General features: G+C 41.8%; 2 protein-coding genes across 2 annotated transcripts in view; one reads left to right on the plus strand and one right to left on the minus strand.

Moving 5' to 3' along the window:
• The window catches only part of FLACC1 (flagellum associated containing coiled-coil domains 1), a 55559-nt gene extending 47794 nt beyond the window's left edge, over positions 1–7765 (plus strand). The window contains exons 13-15 of the mRNA XM_075831214.1: positions 1808–1897; positions 4629–4738; positions 7334–7765. Of these exons, the coding sequence (XP_075687329.1) occupies positions 1808–1897; positions 4629–4738; positions 7334–7400 (267 nt within the window). The 3' untranslated portion in view covers positions 7401–7765. The remainder of the gene's footprint in view (positions 1–1807; positions 1898–4628; positions 4739–7333) is intronic.
• A 6050-nt stretch (positions 7766–13815) lies between these two features.
• LOC142656585 (caspase-8-like) overlaps positions 13816–20897 on the minus strand; it is a 44548-nt gene continuing 37466 nt past the window's right edge. The window contains exons 7-8 of the mRNA XM_075831516.1: positions 19636–20128; positions 13816–15845 (exon numbers count right to left, since the gene is read on the minus strand). Of these exons, the coding sequence (XP_075687631.1) occupies positions 15704–15845; positions 19636–20128 (635 nt within the window). The 3' untranslated portion in view covers positions 13816–15703. The remainder of the gene's footprint in view (positions 15846–19635; positions 20129–20897) is intronic.

Below are 20897 nucleotides of genomic sequence, written 5' to 3' on the forward strand. Positions count from 1 at the left end.
TCATTGGACCCCAGCAGCATGGAGTCATTACTTCCCCTGCCCTTTCCAAAGGTTTTTAACTAGGCCTTACTATGACTGTTCTGGCTTTCTAATGGTGCTTCTGAGGGATAAACTGCAGAAGGAGATATTCCCTTGGCTGTTTCCTCTCTTGAAAGGTACTCCTGGGCTGTCAGCTAACTCTACTCCTGAACCGGTCTCTGGCAGCATCCCTCCCGCCCCCTCTCCTATTCACGCAGGAGAAGTAGAGCCCCCTCAGGGCTCCACTCCTCTCCGCCCCATCCTCTCCATCTACAGCTCCACAGCCATCCGAGTTGGCTGGATCACCGCATGGCCGCTCTACTGCTGGGCTAATACTTACACGTAGTATGGATAAATTGTGTGTACATTTGGGGTGTAAATTGTGCCACTAGCTCAGGGCACTCAGATTGAGGACTTAGAGTTATCTTAACCCATAGGAGACACAGCCAATTTTTGTTCTTTAAATTTTGTTTTTTCATTATCGCATTTCAAGAGCCATAACTTTTTTATTTTTCCATTGACATAGCCATATGAGGACTTGTTTTTCGTGGGATGAGTTGTGCTTTTAATGGAACTACTTAATATACCTCATAATGTACTGGGAGACAAACAAAATTCTTTGTGAGGTGGAATAGGAAAAAAACGCAATTTCTCCATTGTTATTTGGTTTTAATTTTACGGCGTTCCCCAGGCGGTAAAAATTACATGTTAACTTTACTCTGCAGGTCAATACGATTATAGCGATACCAAACAGTTTCTTTTTTATATCTACCTACTTTTACAATGAAAAAAATATTTTTTAAATAAAATGTTTTGAGTCACCATATTCTGAGAGCAATAACTTTTTTCTATTTTTCCATCAAGTGAGCGATGTGAGGGCTTATATTTTCGCTGAGCAAGCAGTAGTTCTTATTGGACCAATTTTGATCGCTTTTTATATATATATATATATATATATATTTATTTTCTTTTTTTTTGGGAAGCAAGGTGACCAAAAAACAGTAATGCTTCCATTGTGAATTTCTTTTTTCTTACAGCGTTCACATAGCGGGCTAAATTAGGATATTTTAATCATTTGGACTTTTAGGGATGCAGCGATACCAATTATGCTTACTTTTTTTATTGCTTCCAATATTTTTTGGAAAAATGGTAAAAGTTTTTTTTTTTACTTTTTGTTTTTTTAATGATTGAGGCTCTGGTATAGACAGTTAGCTGTAAAAAAAAATGTGGCTTGCAAAAGGCAATTAGCTGGCCACCCCTGCTATCTACGCATGTGAATGTAAACAAATTGTTCCCGCTGCTGTAGCCGTGGTTGCAAAGATCATAGAGTGTTACGGTCTGTAACAAAGTTAAAGGGATTATCCAGGATTAGAAAAACATGGCTCCTTTCTTCCAAAAACATTGCCGCACCTCTCCACAGGTTGTGTACGATACTACAGCTAGATACTATTTGCTTCAATGGGACTGAGCTGAAATACCAAACGCAACCCATGGACAGGTGTGATGCTGTTTCTGGAAGAAAGTAGCCATGTTTTTCTATTTGTGTACAACCCCTTTACGGCAGACTTAGCGCGATTATAAAAACAAAACCATTTTGTAACGCTCCATCAACACATTAAATGTATAGTCATTTATAATATATTATGATTTCTAAGGTATTCACATGGTACTTCATGTCATACTGTATCTATAGCAGATGGTAATACAAGCACTTAATAATGACCAGTGTAAAAGATACATCTCTATTGAGAAAGCTGCTCAAAATAATCTCTGGGTTGTTTTCATGTAGCATTTGCAGACTGAGATTTTTGAGAAAAAGGAAGCTATCTTTTCACTTAATGCAGAGCTACAACGTGCCCATTCGGAAATTGGGAATTTGGTAAGTGACAAGCAATGATGATATTTTCTGTAGTTACATGCATGGTGAAGTGCAGCAGGTAAGAGAGAAAATACAAACTCTGCACCAATTATCCAAGAATGTCTGATATTTTATTATGTTATGCCATCCTCTGCCCTACTGCCATCTCAAAAAATCCTGAATAAGCTCTAATAGTAGGACACAGCAAGAAAACCAGGAGGCCTTCACTAGGCCTCCGGATGCCATGGCTACTGCCTGGGATCCTGCGATTTTGTCTCGCTGGGTGGTGCTGGGCGATCAGGGGAAAGAGGGAGCTCTCTCCCTTTGTCTAGCTACTGAGATGCCACAGTCGCTGTTGACCACGGCATCTGAGGGGCTAAACGGCCAAGATCAAAGTTATCTCCAATCAGCTGTATTAAACTTCCAAAACCCGCCGTGTATGGTACGGGCTCAGCCCCTTGCCAAATTGTTGTAACGGACATACTGTATGTCGTACATGTGCGAAAGATTGTGTTAAAGGGAAAATATGTATTTTGTAAAGGTCTTTCCAGTAATTACATATACGTACACTACCGTTCAAAAGTTTAGGTTCACTTAGAAATTTCCTTATTTTTGAAAGAAAAGCACAGTTTTTTTCAATGAAGATAACATTAAATTAATCAGAAATACATTCTATACATTGATAATGTGGTAAATGACTATTCTAGCTGCAAACGTCTGGTTTTTAATGCAATATCTACATAGGTGTATAGAGGCCCATTTCCAGCAACCATCACTCCAGTGTTCTAATGGTACATTGTGTTTGCTAACTGTGTTAGAAGGCTAATGGATGATTAGAAAACATTTGAAAACCCTTGTGCAATTATGTTAGCACCGCTGTAAACAGTTTTGCTGTTTAGAGGAGCTATAAAACTGACCTTCCTTTGAGCTAGTTGAGAATCTGGAGCATTACATTTGTGGGTTCGATTAAACTCTCAAAATGGCTAGAAAAAGAGAGCTTTCATGTGAAACTCGACAGTCTATTCTTGTTCTTAGAAATGAAGGCTATTCAATGCGAGAAATTGCCAAGAAACTGAAGATTTCCTACAACGGTGTGTACTACTCCCTTCAGAGGACAGCACACACAGGCTCTAACCAGAGTAGAAAGGGAAGTGGGAGGCCCTGCTGCACAACTGAGCAACAAGACAAGTACATTAGAGTCTCTAGTTTGAGAAATAGACGCCTCACAGGTCCTCAACTGGCAGCTTCATTAAATAGTACCTGCAAAACGCCCATGTCAACGTCTACAGTGAAGAGGCGACTCCGGGATGCTGGCCTTCAGGGCAGAGTGGCAAAGAAAAAGCCATATCTGAGACTGGCTAATAAAAGGAAAAGATTAATATGGGAAAAAGCACACAGACATTGGACAGAGGAAGATTGGAAAAAAGTGTTATGGACAGACGAATCGAAGTTTGAGGTTATTTGGATCACACAGAAGAACATTTGGAGACACAGAACAACTGAAAAGATGCTGGAAGAGTGCCTGACGCCATCTGTCAAGCATGGTGGAGGTAATGTGATGGTCTGGGGTTGCTTTGGTGCTGGTAAAGTGGGAGATTTGTACAAGGTAAAAGGGATTTTGAATAAGGAAGGCTATCACTCCATTTTGCAACGCCATGCCATACCCTGTGGACAGCGCTTGATTGGAGCCAATTTCATCCTACAACAGGACAATGACCCAAAGCACACCTCCAAATTATGCAAGAACTATTTAGGGAAGAAGCAGGCAGCTGGTATTCTATCTGTAATGGAGTGGCCAGCGCAGTCACCAGATCTCAACCCCATAGAGCTGTTATGGGAGCAGCTTGACCGTATGGTACGCAAGAAGTGCCCATCAAGCCAATCCAACTTGTGGGAGGGTCTTCTGGAAGCATGGGGTGAAATTTCTCCCGATTACCTCAGCAAATTAACAGCTAGAATGCCAAAGGTCTGCAATGCTGTAATTGCTGCAAATGGAGCATTCTTTGACGAAAGCAAAGTTTGAAGGAGAAAATTATTATTTCAAATAAAAATCATTATTTCTAACCTTGTCAATGTCTTGACTATATTTTCTAGTCATTTTGCAACTCATTTGATAAATATAAGTGTGAGTTTTCACGGAAAACACAAAATTGTCTGGGTGACACCAAACTTTTGAACGGTAGTGTATAATATAAAGCATAGGTTCAAACTGAAAAATGTGTCAGAGCAGTAAAAAAGTTAATGACGATATATGATAAAGATCCTAAATTTACTGACTGTATAGCCATTGTTGGTCAAAGATCAAGCTTCACGCATCATATACATGGTGGGATCCGTGTTGTAAGGATCAGTTGTATGACACCAATAGAAACCTTTTGGCCCATACAGTATATTTTTATGTGCAAGCACGCAGGGTTTCTTTCCTCGTGTATTCTTATGGATTAATTGTGGCATGTTCCATCTCATGCCGTATTAGATATATTCTCCCTAGAAGTATTGCAATCCCTCTGACAATAGCGATAATTGATGTTTATATGCTCAGATGAGGGGACAAGAAACAACAGTCCCAAATTTTCCCTTTGTTCACTCCATCTGTGAATTATTCTTGTTTTTGGTGAAAAGATCTGAAGAGTGAACAGATCTCTCTAATGCAGGAACCATAGAGTTCTAGAGATCGATCGACCAATAAATCCATTTTCATGTTCTCGAACAGTTAAAATGTGTTATTTATGTCTGATGTTCTATTTTTAAGAAAAGTCAACTTGACAAAATGGAGAAAAGTTTTGACCAAAGTGTTAGCAAAGTGGAGTCAAAATACAAGCACAGAATTCAGTCTATGATGAACGAGAATGCTGATTTGAGGTAATATATTTTCATCGCCAGCCACTTTAGAAATGTTTCTTACCCGCCATTAGCAGGATGCAGGCACTATCCTCAAAGTTTGAAGAAGACCATTTTGATGACATATACCCTTTGTTGATCATTAAAGGAGTTCTCCGGGGTTAGAAAAAAAACATGGCTGCTTTGTTCCAGAAACAGTGCCACATCTGTCCACGCGTGGTATTGCAGCTCAGCCCCATTCACTTGGAGCTGAGCTGCAATACCAGGCAAAACCAATGGCCAGGTGTGGATTTGTAGACTTTTTTTCTCTAAGAAACCAGCCATGTATTTGGATTCTGGACAACCCTTTTAGTATTTATTAAGGGCTTTGCATCGTCTAATTTAGCAGCTTCTTACATGTTGACAGCTGAATGATCGGTTATGTGACCTCAGACATACTTCACAGAAACTACTCAGTGAACATGATTGATCAGAGCCCTCACAGAACAGGTCTGCCAGCTCCAGCCTTTAGACTTATTCCAAGACAGGCAAACCGCTTAGACTCATTAAAACACCCCACTATTAGTCGATCTCGAGAAAAGCGTTGATTTTGATGCAATGTAATGCCTTATTGAATGTGAGCATCAAACTTGTTGTTCTACTGTAACAGCATATTGTAAAACGTTTATCTTTTATATATGGAATAATGTACCCCTACTGTGTTAATATTCTTAGAATATAGTCACGAGAAGTATCATGACCATCAGGGCTTGATTAACCAATCGGAACAGTAGTCCTGTGAATAGCACACCACAATTTACTGCTTTATTTTGTAAGAGGCCAAGCATTTTAAAGCCATACATGATTCAAGGTGTGGCCCATTTGATGGGCGAAGTCTCAGGCGCCAGATAATCGGTGCCTACAGGCTCCATAAAAAATCCATGAAAATTCGGTACTTATGACTATATAAAAATACAAGGTGGCAGGCGCTACCTGTCCAGCATTCATTGATTTTTATGAAATGCTCTCATCCTTTACAAAAAGCCGGTCTACAGCACCTGAGGCGTGTATTGTGATGTTGTGCAGCAACTGGGACACAGCACTGCATAATACACATTGCAACTGTTTAAGTAGCTCTTTTTAACCCTGTAACAATTAACGATGTACCGGTCACGAGCGGGTGCTAAATTTCACATCACCACGGATGTATCAGTCACTCGGATCTCGTGGGTACTGCAACTGTACCCACTAGGTCGTTGACAGGACCGCACAGCCGGGCTACTGCCACAACTGCCGGTATAGGAATTAACTTCAATCCTGGCAGTTTAATCCCAGTCAATAGGGAGTACAATATCTAAGGTGAATGACGAGTGTTTTAAACATTTATAAAAATGAGTCAACAAATTATACGTACGCAAATATTATATTAATAAAAACTACAACTCATCCCGCAAAAAACAAGCTGTCACACAGCTACATTGGTGGAAAATCTAAAAGTTATGGCTCTCGGAATAAGGCGACACAAAAATGACTTTTTTCAATAAAACATATTTTATCGTGCCAAAGTACTAAAACATAGAAAAAAGCTTCACATATTTGGTATCACCGCATTTGTACTGACCTGTAGAATAAAGTTCACTGACCTGTAGAATAAAGTTCACATTATTTTTACCGCACAGTAAAAAGCAAACAAAACTTGAAAGAAACAGTGGCAGAATTGCTAATCTTTATTTATTTTTTTGCATTCCCTTCCCAAAAAATGAATGAAAGCTAAACAATATATTAATTACGTACCCCCAAATGGTTCCATTGCAAAAAACAAGCCCTCATAAAGCTACATTGAAAAAAATGTGAATGTGAGGATGGAAAAACGTAAAAATGTTTTGATCATTAAGGCACAAACACACATGGTTGCTAGGGGGTTAAATAGAGAGGAATCAATTCATCTGAGTTAGGCCTCACGCACACGACCGTAGTGGTGTGCACAAGCTGTGGCTCGGACGGCCGTGGAGTGTAACACACAACCACCCACAAATCACGGTGCGTGCACACTGCTGCGTTCATTCGTTTCAACGAGCCTGGACTACAAAATACTGCTGTAATAAGACATGTTCTATCTTTTTGTGGTCCAGGCTCCCGGGCATTGCTTGGACCGTGGAAACCACGGTCTTGTGCATGGGCCCATTGAAATTAATGAGGCCGCAATTCAACCGCAGATTTGCGGGTGAATTGCGGCCGCAAAATTACGTTTGTGTGCATGGGGCCTTAGTCAGTGGTTCCCAAAGGAGTAGGAACTAAGGGTAAGGCCACACGGAGTGGCACTGACCCTGCTGTAATGCATCCAACAAATGTGCCAGCACCATCCTCGGCGTGGCTGTCGAATAGCCTGTTAATGGCCGCGTTTGTTGTGTGTAAAACTGTCCTTTATCTTCAAAATCATGCGGCCCATCATTTATACATCCTTTATGGCCGCACGATTTTGCAGAGAAAGGGCCGTTTTACCCGCAACAACACGCGCCCATTAAAAGGCTATTTGACAGCAGAGACTAGGAAGCACAACTAATTTCAATATAATCATCAAATTCAGACATCATATTGCAGTATTGCTTTTACTCACTCCTGTTTCAATTTGTTTAGGCGAAAACTAATTACTAAAAGTGAACAACTTTTCAGTCAAAGAAACAAAAACACTGCTGGAATCTAGAGTGGAAGCCCATGGACCTTCTTATGGAACTATCACAACCTGTCCTTAACAGAAACTGATCTAGAGCTACTAGTCCCTAGAGTGTATTTACACTACGCCACAACTTTGTGAGAATCGTGGAAAGAACCCTGATATGACCACATTGTGTAAATAGGCCCCAAATGGGTTTGATATTTTGTGTATAAATCTTTTGTCATTAGTTCCTTTTTCAAATTATAGGCTGTGTGCAGTGATACTCTCCATAAACGAAAAATATACTACTAAAATGTTTGGTTTGACTCTTAGGGCTGATTCAGACGAACGTGACGTTTTTGCCTGCGCAAAAAACGCTGCGTTTTGCATGCGCAAAGCGCACTTGACAGCTCCGTGTGCCCTGTTCATATGGATGCGCAGCTGCGTGCTTTTCGCGCAGCCGCCATCATTATGACACTCCGTTTGGATGTTTGTAAACAGAAATGCACGTGGGGCTTTTCTGTTTACATTCATTCTTTTACTGCTGTTGCGCGAATAACGCTTGTCCCACGGAAGTGCTTCCGTGGGGCATGCGTGATTTTCGCGCACCCATTGACTTCAATGGGTGCGTGATGCGCGAAAGACGCAGAAATATAGATCATGTCGCGAGTTTTTCGCAGCGGACTCACGCTGCACAAAACTCACGGACAGTCTGCACTGCCCCATAGACTTGCATAGGTCCGTGCGACCCGCGTGAAAACCATGTGGGCTGCACGGACGCAAATCACGTTCGTGTGAATCTGCCCTTAAGATCACAGAATAGGACTATTTTTGAAACAAACAACAATTCCACAAATTCATATCTTTTATATTTAGTTTGCTACCCCCAAATTTGTTGGGTTGACAATGGAATGGAATCGTTTGGCAATGAATAAATATGGGTAGAAATGGAAAAGAAGAAATGATTGAAACATTGCATTAATTGTAATTATAAATGTCATAAAACAACATATGATCGATATTCCTCCCAGAAAAAAACTTGCAATAAAAATGACGTTTTAAAAATTGTTTCGTTTTGTCCACCTCTACTCACATAAAATGCACTTCTCTTTTACAAACTTGAATCACATATATGCATATAGGTTTCCATATGCTCTTTAAATAATGCATTAAAGGGCAATTCTTAACAATTTATAAGGATTAGAGCCTATAAGGCCTTAGAGAACAAAGTTTAAATTTGGTCACTGAGACCAGATCTCAAGAACCACTCCTGAGCAGGGGCGTAGCTAAAGGCTCATGGGCCCCGATGCAAGAATTCTTACTGGGCCCCCCCCCCCCCCGCAAACTTCTCATGGCCTTCGGTCCGCAGCTTTCAGCTGCATCGCTGGGTCTCCTAAGTAACCCAACAATGCAGAACTAGCAGCCGGGGCATCACTAAGGCTAGGTTCACACACCCTATTTACGGACATAATTCGGGCGTTCTAGCATTGAATTACGTCCGAAAATGCGGCTCAAAAGCGTTGGCAAACATCTGCCCATTCATTTGAACGGGTCTTACGATGTTCTGTGCCGACGGTCATTTTTTTTACGCGTCGCTGTCAAAAGGCGGCATGTAAAAAAGACGCCCGCGTGAAAGAAGTGCCTGTCACTTCTTCAGACGTAAATGGAGCTGTTTTCCATGGAAAAACAGCTCCAATTACGTCCGTAATGGACGCAGCGAAAGACGCCTGCACATGCCATTACGGCTGAAATTACGGTGCTGTGTTCTCCTGAAAACAGCACCGTAATTTCAGCCGTAACGGACGCTGCCGTGTGAACATACCCTCAGGGCTTAAAATGTCAGGGAAATAGCCCCAATACATATGTGTCCGCCCAAAAAAAAGTGTGTATAGGAGACAGCATAGCATATCTATAGCACTACGACCCTATAAACTATGGATAGGATTAGATACATTGGCCCAGCAGACAGTATCACACATGATAGGATTAGATACAGTGGCTCAGCAGACAGTATCACACATTATAGGATTAGATACAGTGGCCCAGCAGACAGTATCACACATGAGGATTAGATACAGTGGCTCAGCAGACAGTACCACACATGATAGGATTAGATACAGTGGCTCAGAAGGCAGTATCACACATGATAGGATTAGATACAGTGGCTCAGCAGACAGTATCACACATGATAGGATTAGATACAGTGGCTCAGAAGGCAGTATCACACATGATAGGATTAGATACAGTGGCCCAGCAGACAGTATCACACATGATAGGATTAGATACAGTGGCTCAGAAGGCAGTATTACACATGATAGGATTAGATACAGTGGCCCAGCAGACTGTAACACACGATAGGATTAGATACAGTGGCTGAGCAGACAGTATCACACATGATAGGATTAGATACACAGCTCAGCAGACAGTATCACACATGATAGGATTAGATACAGTGGCTCAGAAGACAGTACCACACATGATAGGATTAGATACACAGCTCAGCAGAAAGTATCACACAAGATATGTTTAGATACAGGGCCCAGCAGACAGTATCACACATGATTGGATTAGATACACAGCTCAGCAGACAGTATCACACATGATTGGATTAGATACACAGCTCAGCAGACAGTATCACACATGATTGGATTAGATACAGGGCCCAGCTCGCTGACATTGCGTCTCCAGCGCTGGACCCAGGATAGGTAAGAATAATAATTTAGCTTCTTTGTGTTACTGATTATTTTTGTGTTTGTGTTTTTTTACAGGTTCGGTTGTTGGACTTCGGATACGAGGACTTCAATGACGGCGTTTTTTTTATTCTCAATAAAATGGTTAATGAGGGTTGTTTTTTTATTTCAATAAAATATTTTTTCTATGTGCTTGTATCTTTTTAAACTTTATTATCACCGCCTTAGTAATGGCCGCTGGCTGATTGACAAACTCCATTACTAAGGCGGGGCTTAATGTTAGCCGGTGCAGAGGCTAACACTAACCCCCATTATTAGCCCGGTACCCACCGCCACCAGGAGTACTGGGAAGAGCCGGGTACGAACCAGTACCCGACCATCTGTAGTGACGGGCAGGCACTGGGGTGGCCGCAGGCTTGTAGTATTAGGCTGGGGGAGGCCAAAAACAGTGGCCCCTACCACCCTGGTAATGCTGCCTGCTGCTGCTGTGTTGCATCTGGCTGGTTATGAAAATTGGGGGCGACCCCACATCGTTCTTTCCAAATTTTTTTTTTATTTTTTTTTTAAATGACGTGGGGTCCCCCCCATTTTTCATAACCAGCCAGATACAATAAAGCAGCAGCAGCCTAGCATCACCAGGGTAGGAAGGGTCACTGTATCTGGCCTTTCCCCTCCTGATAATACCAGCCTGCGGCCACCCCAGTGGCCGACCATCACTACAGATGGTCGGGTACTGGATCGTACCCGGCTCTTCCCAGCACCTCTGGTGGCGGTGGGTACCGGGGTAATAAAGGGGGTTAGTGTTAGCCTCTGCACCGGCTAACACTAAGCCCCGCCTTAGCAATGGATGCTGTCAATCAGCCGGCGGCCATTACTAAGGCGGTAGTAATATAGTTAAAAAAAAAACACAAGACATAGAAAAAATATTTTATTGAAATAAAAAAAAAACCCACACAGCCCTCATTAACCATTTTATTGATAATAAAAAAAAAGCTGTCATCGAAGTAGTCCTGGAATCCGACGTAGTCCAACGACCGAACCTGTAAGAAAACACACAAAAAATGATTAGTAACACGTGTGTTAGGCTTAGATACAGGGCCCATGTGTGATACTGTCTGTGGGACCCTGTATCTAAGCCTACCACAACGTAGGCTTAGATACAGGGTCCAGCAGACAGTAATCTTATACAGTATAAGAATACTGTGTGCTGGGGCCCTGTATCTAAACCTACAGTGTGGTAGGCTTAGATACAGGGCCCAGCAGACAGGATCACACATGGGCCATGTATCTAAGCCTACCATGTGATTGGCTTAGATACAGGGCCCAGCAGACAGGATCACGCATGGGCCATGTATCTAAGCCTACAGTGTGGTAGGCTTATATACAGGGCCCACCAGACAAGATCACACATGGGCCATGTATCTAAGCCTACCATGTGATTGGCTTAGATACAGGGCCCAGCAGACAGGATCACACAATCTGTGATCCTGTCTCATGGGCCCCCTAAGCCTGCTACATCGTAGGCTTAGGGGTTGTACAGTCCCTATACATTGATGGCCTATCCACAGGATAGGCCATCAATAGCTGATGTGTCGCCCGGGACCCGCAAATCAGCTGTTTTGAAGGGGCCGCAGCACTCGTACGAGAGCTGCTTCCCCTTCATTTCACTACTCTCTCACACTGTGAATCGCCGACACGGATTCACAGTGTGACCGGAATGAAGGGGAGCAGCTCTCGTACGAGTGCTGCGGCCCCTTCAAAACAGCTGATTGGCGGGTCCCGGGAGTCGGTCCCCGCCAGTCAGGGCAAACCTTACCTTCCTCTTCGGCCGCGGCGGGAGTTCTGTCGTCTTGATGCTGTGCGCGGCGCATAGCGTGGTGACGTCATGCGCTGCGCACAGCGCCTGACCTCAGGACCTCCGCTGCGATCCGGAACCAGGAAGGTAAGTAAAGTATGTTACTATAGTAACAGGGGCCCGCGGCCCGAGTTACTATAGTAACTTTTTATTGATGTGGTGCGGGGGGCCGTGGGCCCCCCTGGCTTCGGGGCCCGGTCGCAATTGCGACCGCTGCGACCCCTATAGCTACGCCAGTGCTCCTGAGTATGATGCAGTAAGAGGAGTAGCTACAGTGAATGGAGACGTTGCAGTTGCAACTGGGGCTTGGTGCCTGAATGGGCCTAAAAGCAGCACTGTAGATGGGATTTGAAAGTTAGGAGTGAGGGAGGCCTTGTATATATATTGCATTGGAGACCAGGAGCTTCAATCTATGCCTCTGTTTAAACTGCCTCTAAAGATGAGCTGCATACATTGTCCTCATTTAGGGTTGTCTACATGATGTTTATAGAATATTAGACTAAGCACCAGAAGAGATATCCAAATCTGAGGAGGCAGAAGTGCTGTGTATTCTGCAGTGTCTGTGTAAGGCCCCATGCATACGACCGTGCCCGTAATTACGGTCCGTGATTACGGGCCGGCTGGCCACGGACAGCTGCCCGCATTTGCGCGCCGTGCTCCCATATAAAGTAATGGAGAAGGATCCGTAAAAAGCTAAATATAGGACATGTCCTATCTTTTGCGGAGGCTTTCCATGGTCCAGACACCATCACGTAAATATATGGGAAGGTGTCCGTGGGCAATAGAAGTGAATGGTTCCATAATTACGGTCCGTAATTACAGACGAGTTCTACAGTCATGTGAATGGGGCCTAAGGCTTGGTTCACATCATGTCTGAGCCTTCTATCAGACAAATAGGTTGGGAGCCTATGGACGACATATGCCACTATATGGGCATATGTGTCCCATAGACTCCCATGTTAAAAGAAAGTATACCACATAGTATAAGTTTTGTTGCGGGATGTCTCTGCATAAAAAAACTGAAGTAGACTACGCTTTTCTATATAGCAGAAAAAAAAGTTTACTAGCTGGGTATAATCATTTCATCTGCATAGGAAACTAGCACAGGCACAGTGTGTGTTAATGAAGGGGGCTTATGGACGTGTTTCGTCTCATGCCCCTCAATCTGCAGCCATTTTCTGAATGGAAGCAGCATGCAGTCGAGAGGCATGGCTTTGCTAACAAAGGGTGTAGCAGTAGCTTCCCAGAAAATGGCACAGAACTATTAATAAGTATATATTAGTACGTAGCCTATATTCATGTTTCCCACACATTTGTTACAATTTTTAAAAAGCGGTCAACCCTTTTATCAAGCTTTTCATCCTTGTCTGTTAGATGTAAATTAGAATTTCTCCGTTCACTGCAGCCAGCAAATATCTTGAAAACTGTCAGGAACTGAATTATGAAGTATATTAGAAAGTGATTAAGGCTTTTGATACTTTTTTTTAACCAAACACGAGAGTGGATACAAAAGGGAGGAGACATATAATATTTTCCTTTATACTTTCCATCTTTTTTGGATTCACTTCCGTTTTTGGCTCAATGAAATTGATGCAAAACTGAGTCATGTGTCATGTGTCTTTGAGTGCTTAGTCTTATAAGCCATGAGATCATTATAACTAAAATTCCCCTTTAACACGAGTCTCCGATAGCACAAGAGTGAAAGTACTATTTGTCAACAATTATTATTTGCATGTTTTATAAATTCATATTGATCCAAGAACTCCCACCTCAGAAATGACACAAATGGCTCAAACCAATTATTTTGTGTAACATACTCAATCTCCATCTCTTTATAAAGTTTATTTATTAAACAGAATTATTTCACATTGTATTTAATTTTTTTCAAGTCAAATACGTAACAATATATACAACAGCAGTAATAAGTAGAGGGATTTGCGACAATATTTCACAATTTAAATCCGACACTCATAATGGAAAATCCAGATTTTACTCCAATTATCTCTTCCAAGTCTAACTCACTGGCATCCAGGAGGCTATGAGGGTTGGATTAGTGGGACCTCAAACTGGCTAGCCTAGATCGGGGTGAATGTTTGGAAAATACTCTGGGAAAATCTCCTGACATAAATGTCTAATGTGCGCATAGCTTTTAATTAGCCCAAGTGTCCTTTTGGCAATGTTTGGCCAGTATACTTTGGTGTACATTTGTAGTATGCTAGGCTTGTCAATACAACTATACGCAAAAATAAACATATACTACATGTTTTTTTAATCATAGTCAATCATTCAGTTCCATACATCTAGGGCGGCATACATTTGGCAGGACACTACGGTTCTGCCAAATGTAATCCGCAACTGTTATATGAAACTTGTTTTAGACCTACTTGGGCAGATGTACTAATAAATCTGCGAATGTGTCAAAAAATGTGCAACATGTTAGCACATTTCATTTTAGAACAAAAGGAAAAAGATTTAAAGGGACATGGTTTAAAAGGAGCTTGGCTTGGAATTATAAACCAGATATTTGGCACATTTTGTCACAAATTAAGCCAAGTCTAGCTAGATGCACCAAATTTATTATGCACTACTGTGATAAATTTGGTGCATATTCTCACTGCCTGGTCTAAGTTTACACTGTCTAAAACTTGTCTGTCTGGCTGCGTTTATTTGACCAAGGTCGCATGTAAACACTGCACAGATCTGTACAGCGGCCACGTGATTGCATCATGTGGCTGCTTCACCCTATTGATCTGACACTACTTTTATTTCTAGTAACATGATCACTTATGGCCAATGCAAAAATTATACTTAAAGGGGTTGTCTCATGATGACAACTTCTGTCCATAGGCCTTTTTTGGGCATACGGACATCATAGAGAATGGTCCCCCATTGGGAACCCCTACTATGGGCCCAAATGGAGAGCCACTCTGAGCTGGGGGAAGCTACAGCCAGTCAGGCATTTCACCTGCAGCGGCCGCTGTAGGTGAAATGTTGGATAACATGGTGGCCATTCAGATGAATGACCACTATGTAATACTACATATCACCTAGGAGCCAGACTTGTGGCTTGATCTTAAAGGGCTCATATATGAAAAGGGATGTCTAATGAGACAACGCTTTTAATCCAAGACAGCCCCTTCAATGAGTTCAGCTCACGCATTTATGCACTTATATTCTTGGGCCTCAATTTTGACTCTGTTTGTTTACATCTATAAATAAATTGATGTAAACTACAGTAATTTTGTTGGGCCCCTTCCACTAGGCAATACCCACTTTTTGTCAAAAAATGGTGTAAGGACGGAAAATGACAAAATGTCGCAAACTGTGACATGTGCCATAACTTTCAACTTTATAATGCCGGAAAACTGGCGTAACGACCATTATAAATTTTTCCCAATGTTCTTAGTACCTGGATTGAGACAAAATAGAGAAACTGCTAGTACTGCAGCTTTGAAGGCCCCTCTTTCTGCTAACCCCTAATTTCACAGTATCAATCTGTGGGCCAATTATAATAGTGCTTGTGCAATATTGGTCCCATATGTGATGCCACATATTTATCTGACCTGACTGAATCCAGATGAGCTCTGACAACAAAGTGTTTATTCCCTGGTCAACATAGATGAACAAAATGGTGCCACTCTCATTAATACTCCTAACTCTTAATAACTAGCGGAAACGAGCAGGTAATCTACCAAGGTCCACAATGTCACCTGTATAAATAGTGAAGACTTGAGTAGTGGTAGGATCATCCATCCTGCAGTTGCGAGAACACTATTCCAAAACTATTCCGCTCTTTTAGAAATTAATCAATTATTATGATTAAGAAAGACCAGTTTCTTGGTTAGTGTTGTCCATGGCTGCGGCATCTGTGTTCCATTGAACATGTAAGCCTGTTTTTGGCTCAATTCATGGTTTACTTTAGTTAGGGTTGAAATGATGTCTTCTTGGCTAGAAAACAGTAACAATTTTACTTTAACTGATAATTTAATATTGATTACAAATTAGTATTCTGTGTTCTTTACTATATTAAAAACTCAAGTCAATATACACAAACATACACACACACACACACACACACACACACACACACACAAACATATATATATATATATACATATATATATATATACACACATAAAATACATATAAAAATAGAAAATCATGTGACATTTCTTGAAAAAGGTTAATAGGATTTGGAAGAAAAAACAAAAGACTAATCATCTTTCCCGAAAAAGTGCCACTCTTGTCCATGGGCTGGGTCTGGTATTGCAGATAAGCTCAATTAATTTAAAACATGCATAAGGGTGGCACTGTTTTTCTAATATCATAAAATTCCCTTTACCCCTTGTTTACATGAGAATGCTGAAATGATTAACATAAGAGGCAAAAAGGAATAGGTTTCATCTGCACTTTCTTTGCTGCTTTTTCATTATTTGTCCAATAGTCTGTGAGCAATATGTTACTGTTTCACCTACAGTTAGGCCTTATTTACACGAGCATATTTTACGTCCGTGATACGCGCGTGAAAATCATGCGCGTCGCACGGACCTATGTAAGTGAATGGGACCGTTCAGACATTTAGTGTTTTTTACGCAGAGTGTGTCCACTGCGTAATATTCACGACATGTCCTATATTTGAGAGTTTTTCGCGCATCACGCACCCATTGAAGTCAATGGGTGCGTGAAAATCGCGCACGGCACACGGACACACTTCCATGTCCCACGCGCGATTCGCGCTACAGTTGTGGACAAAATTAAGGGGATACTAAAACTACGTCCTCCATTTATGTTTCTAAACATTTAAACCACGTGTCATAATGAGGCCATACGCGCAAAAAACACGCAGCCACGCACCAAACACTGATGCCACACGGAACTGCCACATGCGCAAAATGCAGCAGTTTTTTGCGCGCGCAAAACGCACACGTTCGTGTGAATTTCGCCTTAAAGGGATTGACTCATGTATTAAATTTTAGTCTTTATCCCTGGGGTGACCATTTTGGAGACATCTTTCCTGCATTGTCTGTACAGACCATGGGAAAGGGTGTTTGTGCTTTATGGCAGATGAAGAGAATAAGAGTCAATTGATAGGGAAATGTCATGGATTCAGTATCCAGCAAGTGATGAAGTATAGCCAGCTCAGCCGGAGACCTGGGGGTGGCAGGGGAGATGCATGCAGCACCGTATCTATTTGTATGGTGTATAATGTTGCTATCCTACTTTAGGCCCCATACACACCACTGTAGTTTTCATCCGTAATTACGGACCCGTAATTACGGATCAAATTGTGGATCCATTCATTTCTATTGGCCACGGACACCTTTCATTATATTTACAGATGTTTGTCCGTGCCATAGAAATGATCCGCAAAATATAGAACATGTCCAATTTTTGTCCGCAATTGCGGCACAGACTCCCCATAGAAATCTATGGGCGCTTCCGCAATTGGAGGTGGATCCATAGCCGTCCGTAATTGTGGAAGCGTTGCTATGCAACGCCAGGGGATTCCCCAAGATTCCTGCCTGTGTTTTTTGCGGATCCGTAAATACTGATGCACTATGGACCATAATTACGGGTACCGTCCCGTATTTCCGGATGATTTGCTGATGATTACGGATCCAAATTTGCTGACAAAAAAACCCTTACGGTCGTGTGCATGAGGCCTTATTTAAGTTTCCTGCAGTACAGCTCTCTAATGATAATGAGATGACTCTGCTCATACCGTCCCAATGTGTACAGCACAGCTGACAAGTCTGCTACAAAAACAGGAAGCGTCATCATATTTTTTATGGTGATAGTAACATAAAAAGAAAAAATAATTTTTTTTATAGGTGTATAATAAAAGCCTGATTTAAATAATATGTAATTTTCTGATAATACATTCCCTTTAGAAGCAACTATATGGCAGGTCATTTGCCCAGCTGGTCAAAACGGGCATCCACACAAATAAAGGTAACCTGAATTTTTTTTAGTTTCCGTAACCTTCAATGTGACAGGTGATCAAGGTCCCACCACTGCCCAAAGTAAGACATTTAACACATTTTAAATACAGGCACAAGAATTATGGGGTGTGTATTGCACATTCAATAAGATGGCTGTCGTTTTCAGGTGCTTGTAATGCAGACGATACATTTTGTGAAAGCTGTGGCCACAGCTTAAATGAAGGCTCTGGTAAAAAAAAAAGTTTCCCATATGAATTCTTACCTGTCATCACAATGTCTGAGGCCACTGTTTTTTCTGATAAGCTTCTAAATAAAAAAAATATTGGGCAGGATGTGCCTGGGCCATTTCATAGCAACAATACAAGGATGCCCTGGGTGACAACTGCTAATCTGCACAGGACTTTGTATTCTACGGTTGTCACTGAATCTCCTCTCTACCTTTTGTAAATGATAAAAAGCTATAGCCAACAAATCATTTTTGCTCCTCCCTTCAATGGGCTGGAGTTTGGAGGGTACAATCTGCAGCCTCTCCTGTGCATTGGACCTGCATCTATGGCTCTCCAAAATATCTCAAAATTGACAATTATGGATTCCGACCTATGTCCCGGGAGGCCGGCAGCATGTCCTGGTTTCAACTGCATCTGCGTCCTTAGGAACCAGATAGAGATGAATACAATGGTGGAGCAAGGAGCCGTCAGCTCCCTGCTCTACCATTCACTGTGTGACCCCTGCCGTGAGCGACTTGGCACAGGCGGGCGCAATGCAGGGATGACCTTCTGAGGGATCTCCTACATTTACCATGGGAACGGAGCTAGGTGAATATTTATTTTATTTTTAGGAGGCAGTATGGGGGTATTCTAGTGTGTGTACGCGGCACAATGGGGCTATTATACTGTATGGGAGCATTATACTGTGGGACAGCATTATACTGTGTAAGGGTCACTATGGGGGCATTATACATTGTTTAGTAGGGCACTATGGGGAATTCTACTGTGTAGGGGCACTGTGGGGCAGAAAACTATGTGGGGGCACTATGAGGGCAGGATACTGTGTGGTGGCATTATGGCGATCATGGTATTTTGTGGGGACACTACTAGGGCACAATACTATGTGGGAGCACTCTGGTGGGATAATATTGTGTTGGGCAGAAAGGGAACTGAGTGCGTATGAACAGTGATTGGGCGAAGTGAGCGTTGTGGTTTAATGTTAATTTTTTTTTCCTGCGGGGCACTTTACGGCACATGAGTTGTCCCTTTTTCAGATCGTTGGGTGAGATGATTATGTATAGAACTATTGTTTCTGCTAAATGTGATCTTGATACACCTCCCTATGTGATGCGTGGGCAAGACAACATCAGACATGCAGTTATAAGGGCTATTGGCATCAGATAAGGATTTCTAAGATCACGACAGAGAAGAGAAACTGGATTATTTTCCTACACCAGCCATACACATAATAGATGGGTATTATACTGAACACAGGCATGCCTTATGCCAGTCACATACATTAAATAGACTTTGGGTGACAGCTTTGCCCGAGCATACATGTTTATTTCAATGTGGGGAGGGAAACAAGCTGCTGCTACACACCTCTGGCTACGGATTATCTCCTGGGTGAAAAAGGGATTGAGTTATGATGTCATGCTGCTGCTTCTTTACACATTCATTGGCTGATCCCACCAAAATTAGCGGTTTCGTACAAATTCAATCTCGTGTATGGCCAGCTTTTACTCTTATGACAGTTTAGTTTACAGTAGTATACATCTATTTTTTTTTTAAAACACAGTAAAAGGTTACCTTTGATAGCTTTCATGTAGCTGTTTACACAAGGACTGTATGTACCAGGAGCCATGATTTGTATCTCTATAGGATACATAATGCAAAGTGGTAGCCATTCCCAGCAGAAAATCTGGCTCATCTGGAATAAGGTTTGAATTGGAAAAATTGTTGGAAGCTGAAGCACTGCAGGCATCTGTTTGTAGAGGGACTGGTTGCTGATGTTCTTTACCTTGACATGCCTGGATAAAGAACAGTTTGGGCTTTCCGATCAATGTAGAACATTGGGAGCTGCTGAAAGAAAACGTAATATCGCTGATGGGCACGCTTTGCCCATCTGTACCATAGATTATTCCATTGTCGCCATGTGACAAAACACAACATATAAAGCAGTCGTTCTCCTCATGGTTTCTCTCTCTGTATGAATTAATGGTCTGAAGCATCTCATTTCTCTCAAGGTCGTTTTTTATATGCACTTGAAAACCGAGCTTGGAAAGCACACCACAGAGTGATTCTACAAAGAAGAAGACGGTGTAAATTAAGTGAAACTCATTATCTAAAAAACAACTGTTCAGGGTACACGTCACAAAGTGTAAAACAATATGACTACATTTGGTTTTGAGACTGCCAGCTATATTGATTTCTATTGAATCTCAAGTCGTAGAAGCGAGTATCTTTGTCCCTTTCTTTAAAATGGACACTAACTTTTCAAACTACTTACGCTAATCTAATAGCATACTTGATATAGATCAGTTTTGCAATTTACTAACTGTTAGAATTTGCATGGACAAAACATCCAAATTTTGTGTGAAATGACTGCCACTAGGTGTCTCCCTTCCTGAAATCTGCTGTTGACTCCATGTTGTCAAGCAAAATCCATCTCTAGTTACAGAGCGGAAGAGACAGACTGCAGAAAGTGGGGGGGGGGCTCTCCACAGCTTGCCCATAGAAGTCTATGGAGAGGGAGGGGGCAGGATGAGGGATCAGAGGGAGAGCCATGCATGGATGTGCAGTAGCTTCTGGTAAGTGTTATATGCCTCCTAAGTGCTGGATTCTTAGCTACACTGATTATTACTGATGTAGGATGTCCTTCAAATTGCTGCTGCTTATATATAGATAATGCTTGAGAAAGGCTCCATTGAGTGAGCTGAAACGTTGCAGACCACCTTCTTCACCAATATCTACTGGAGTGCTGCCATTCTTGTGTGTATATATATATATATATATATATATATATATATATATATATATATATATATACATATATATACACACACTACCGT

This window comes from Rhinoderma darwinii, chromosome 6, assembly GCF_050947455.1.
Source record: "Rhinoderma darwinii isolate aRhiDar2 chromosome 6, aRhiDar2.hap1, whole genome shotgun sequence".
Taxonomy (NCBI): Eukaryota; Metazoa; Chordata; class Amphibia; order Anura; family Rhinodermatidae; genus Rhinoderma; species Rhinoderma darwinii.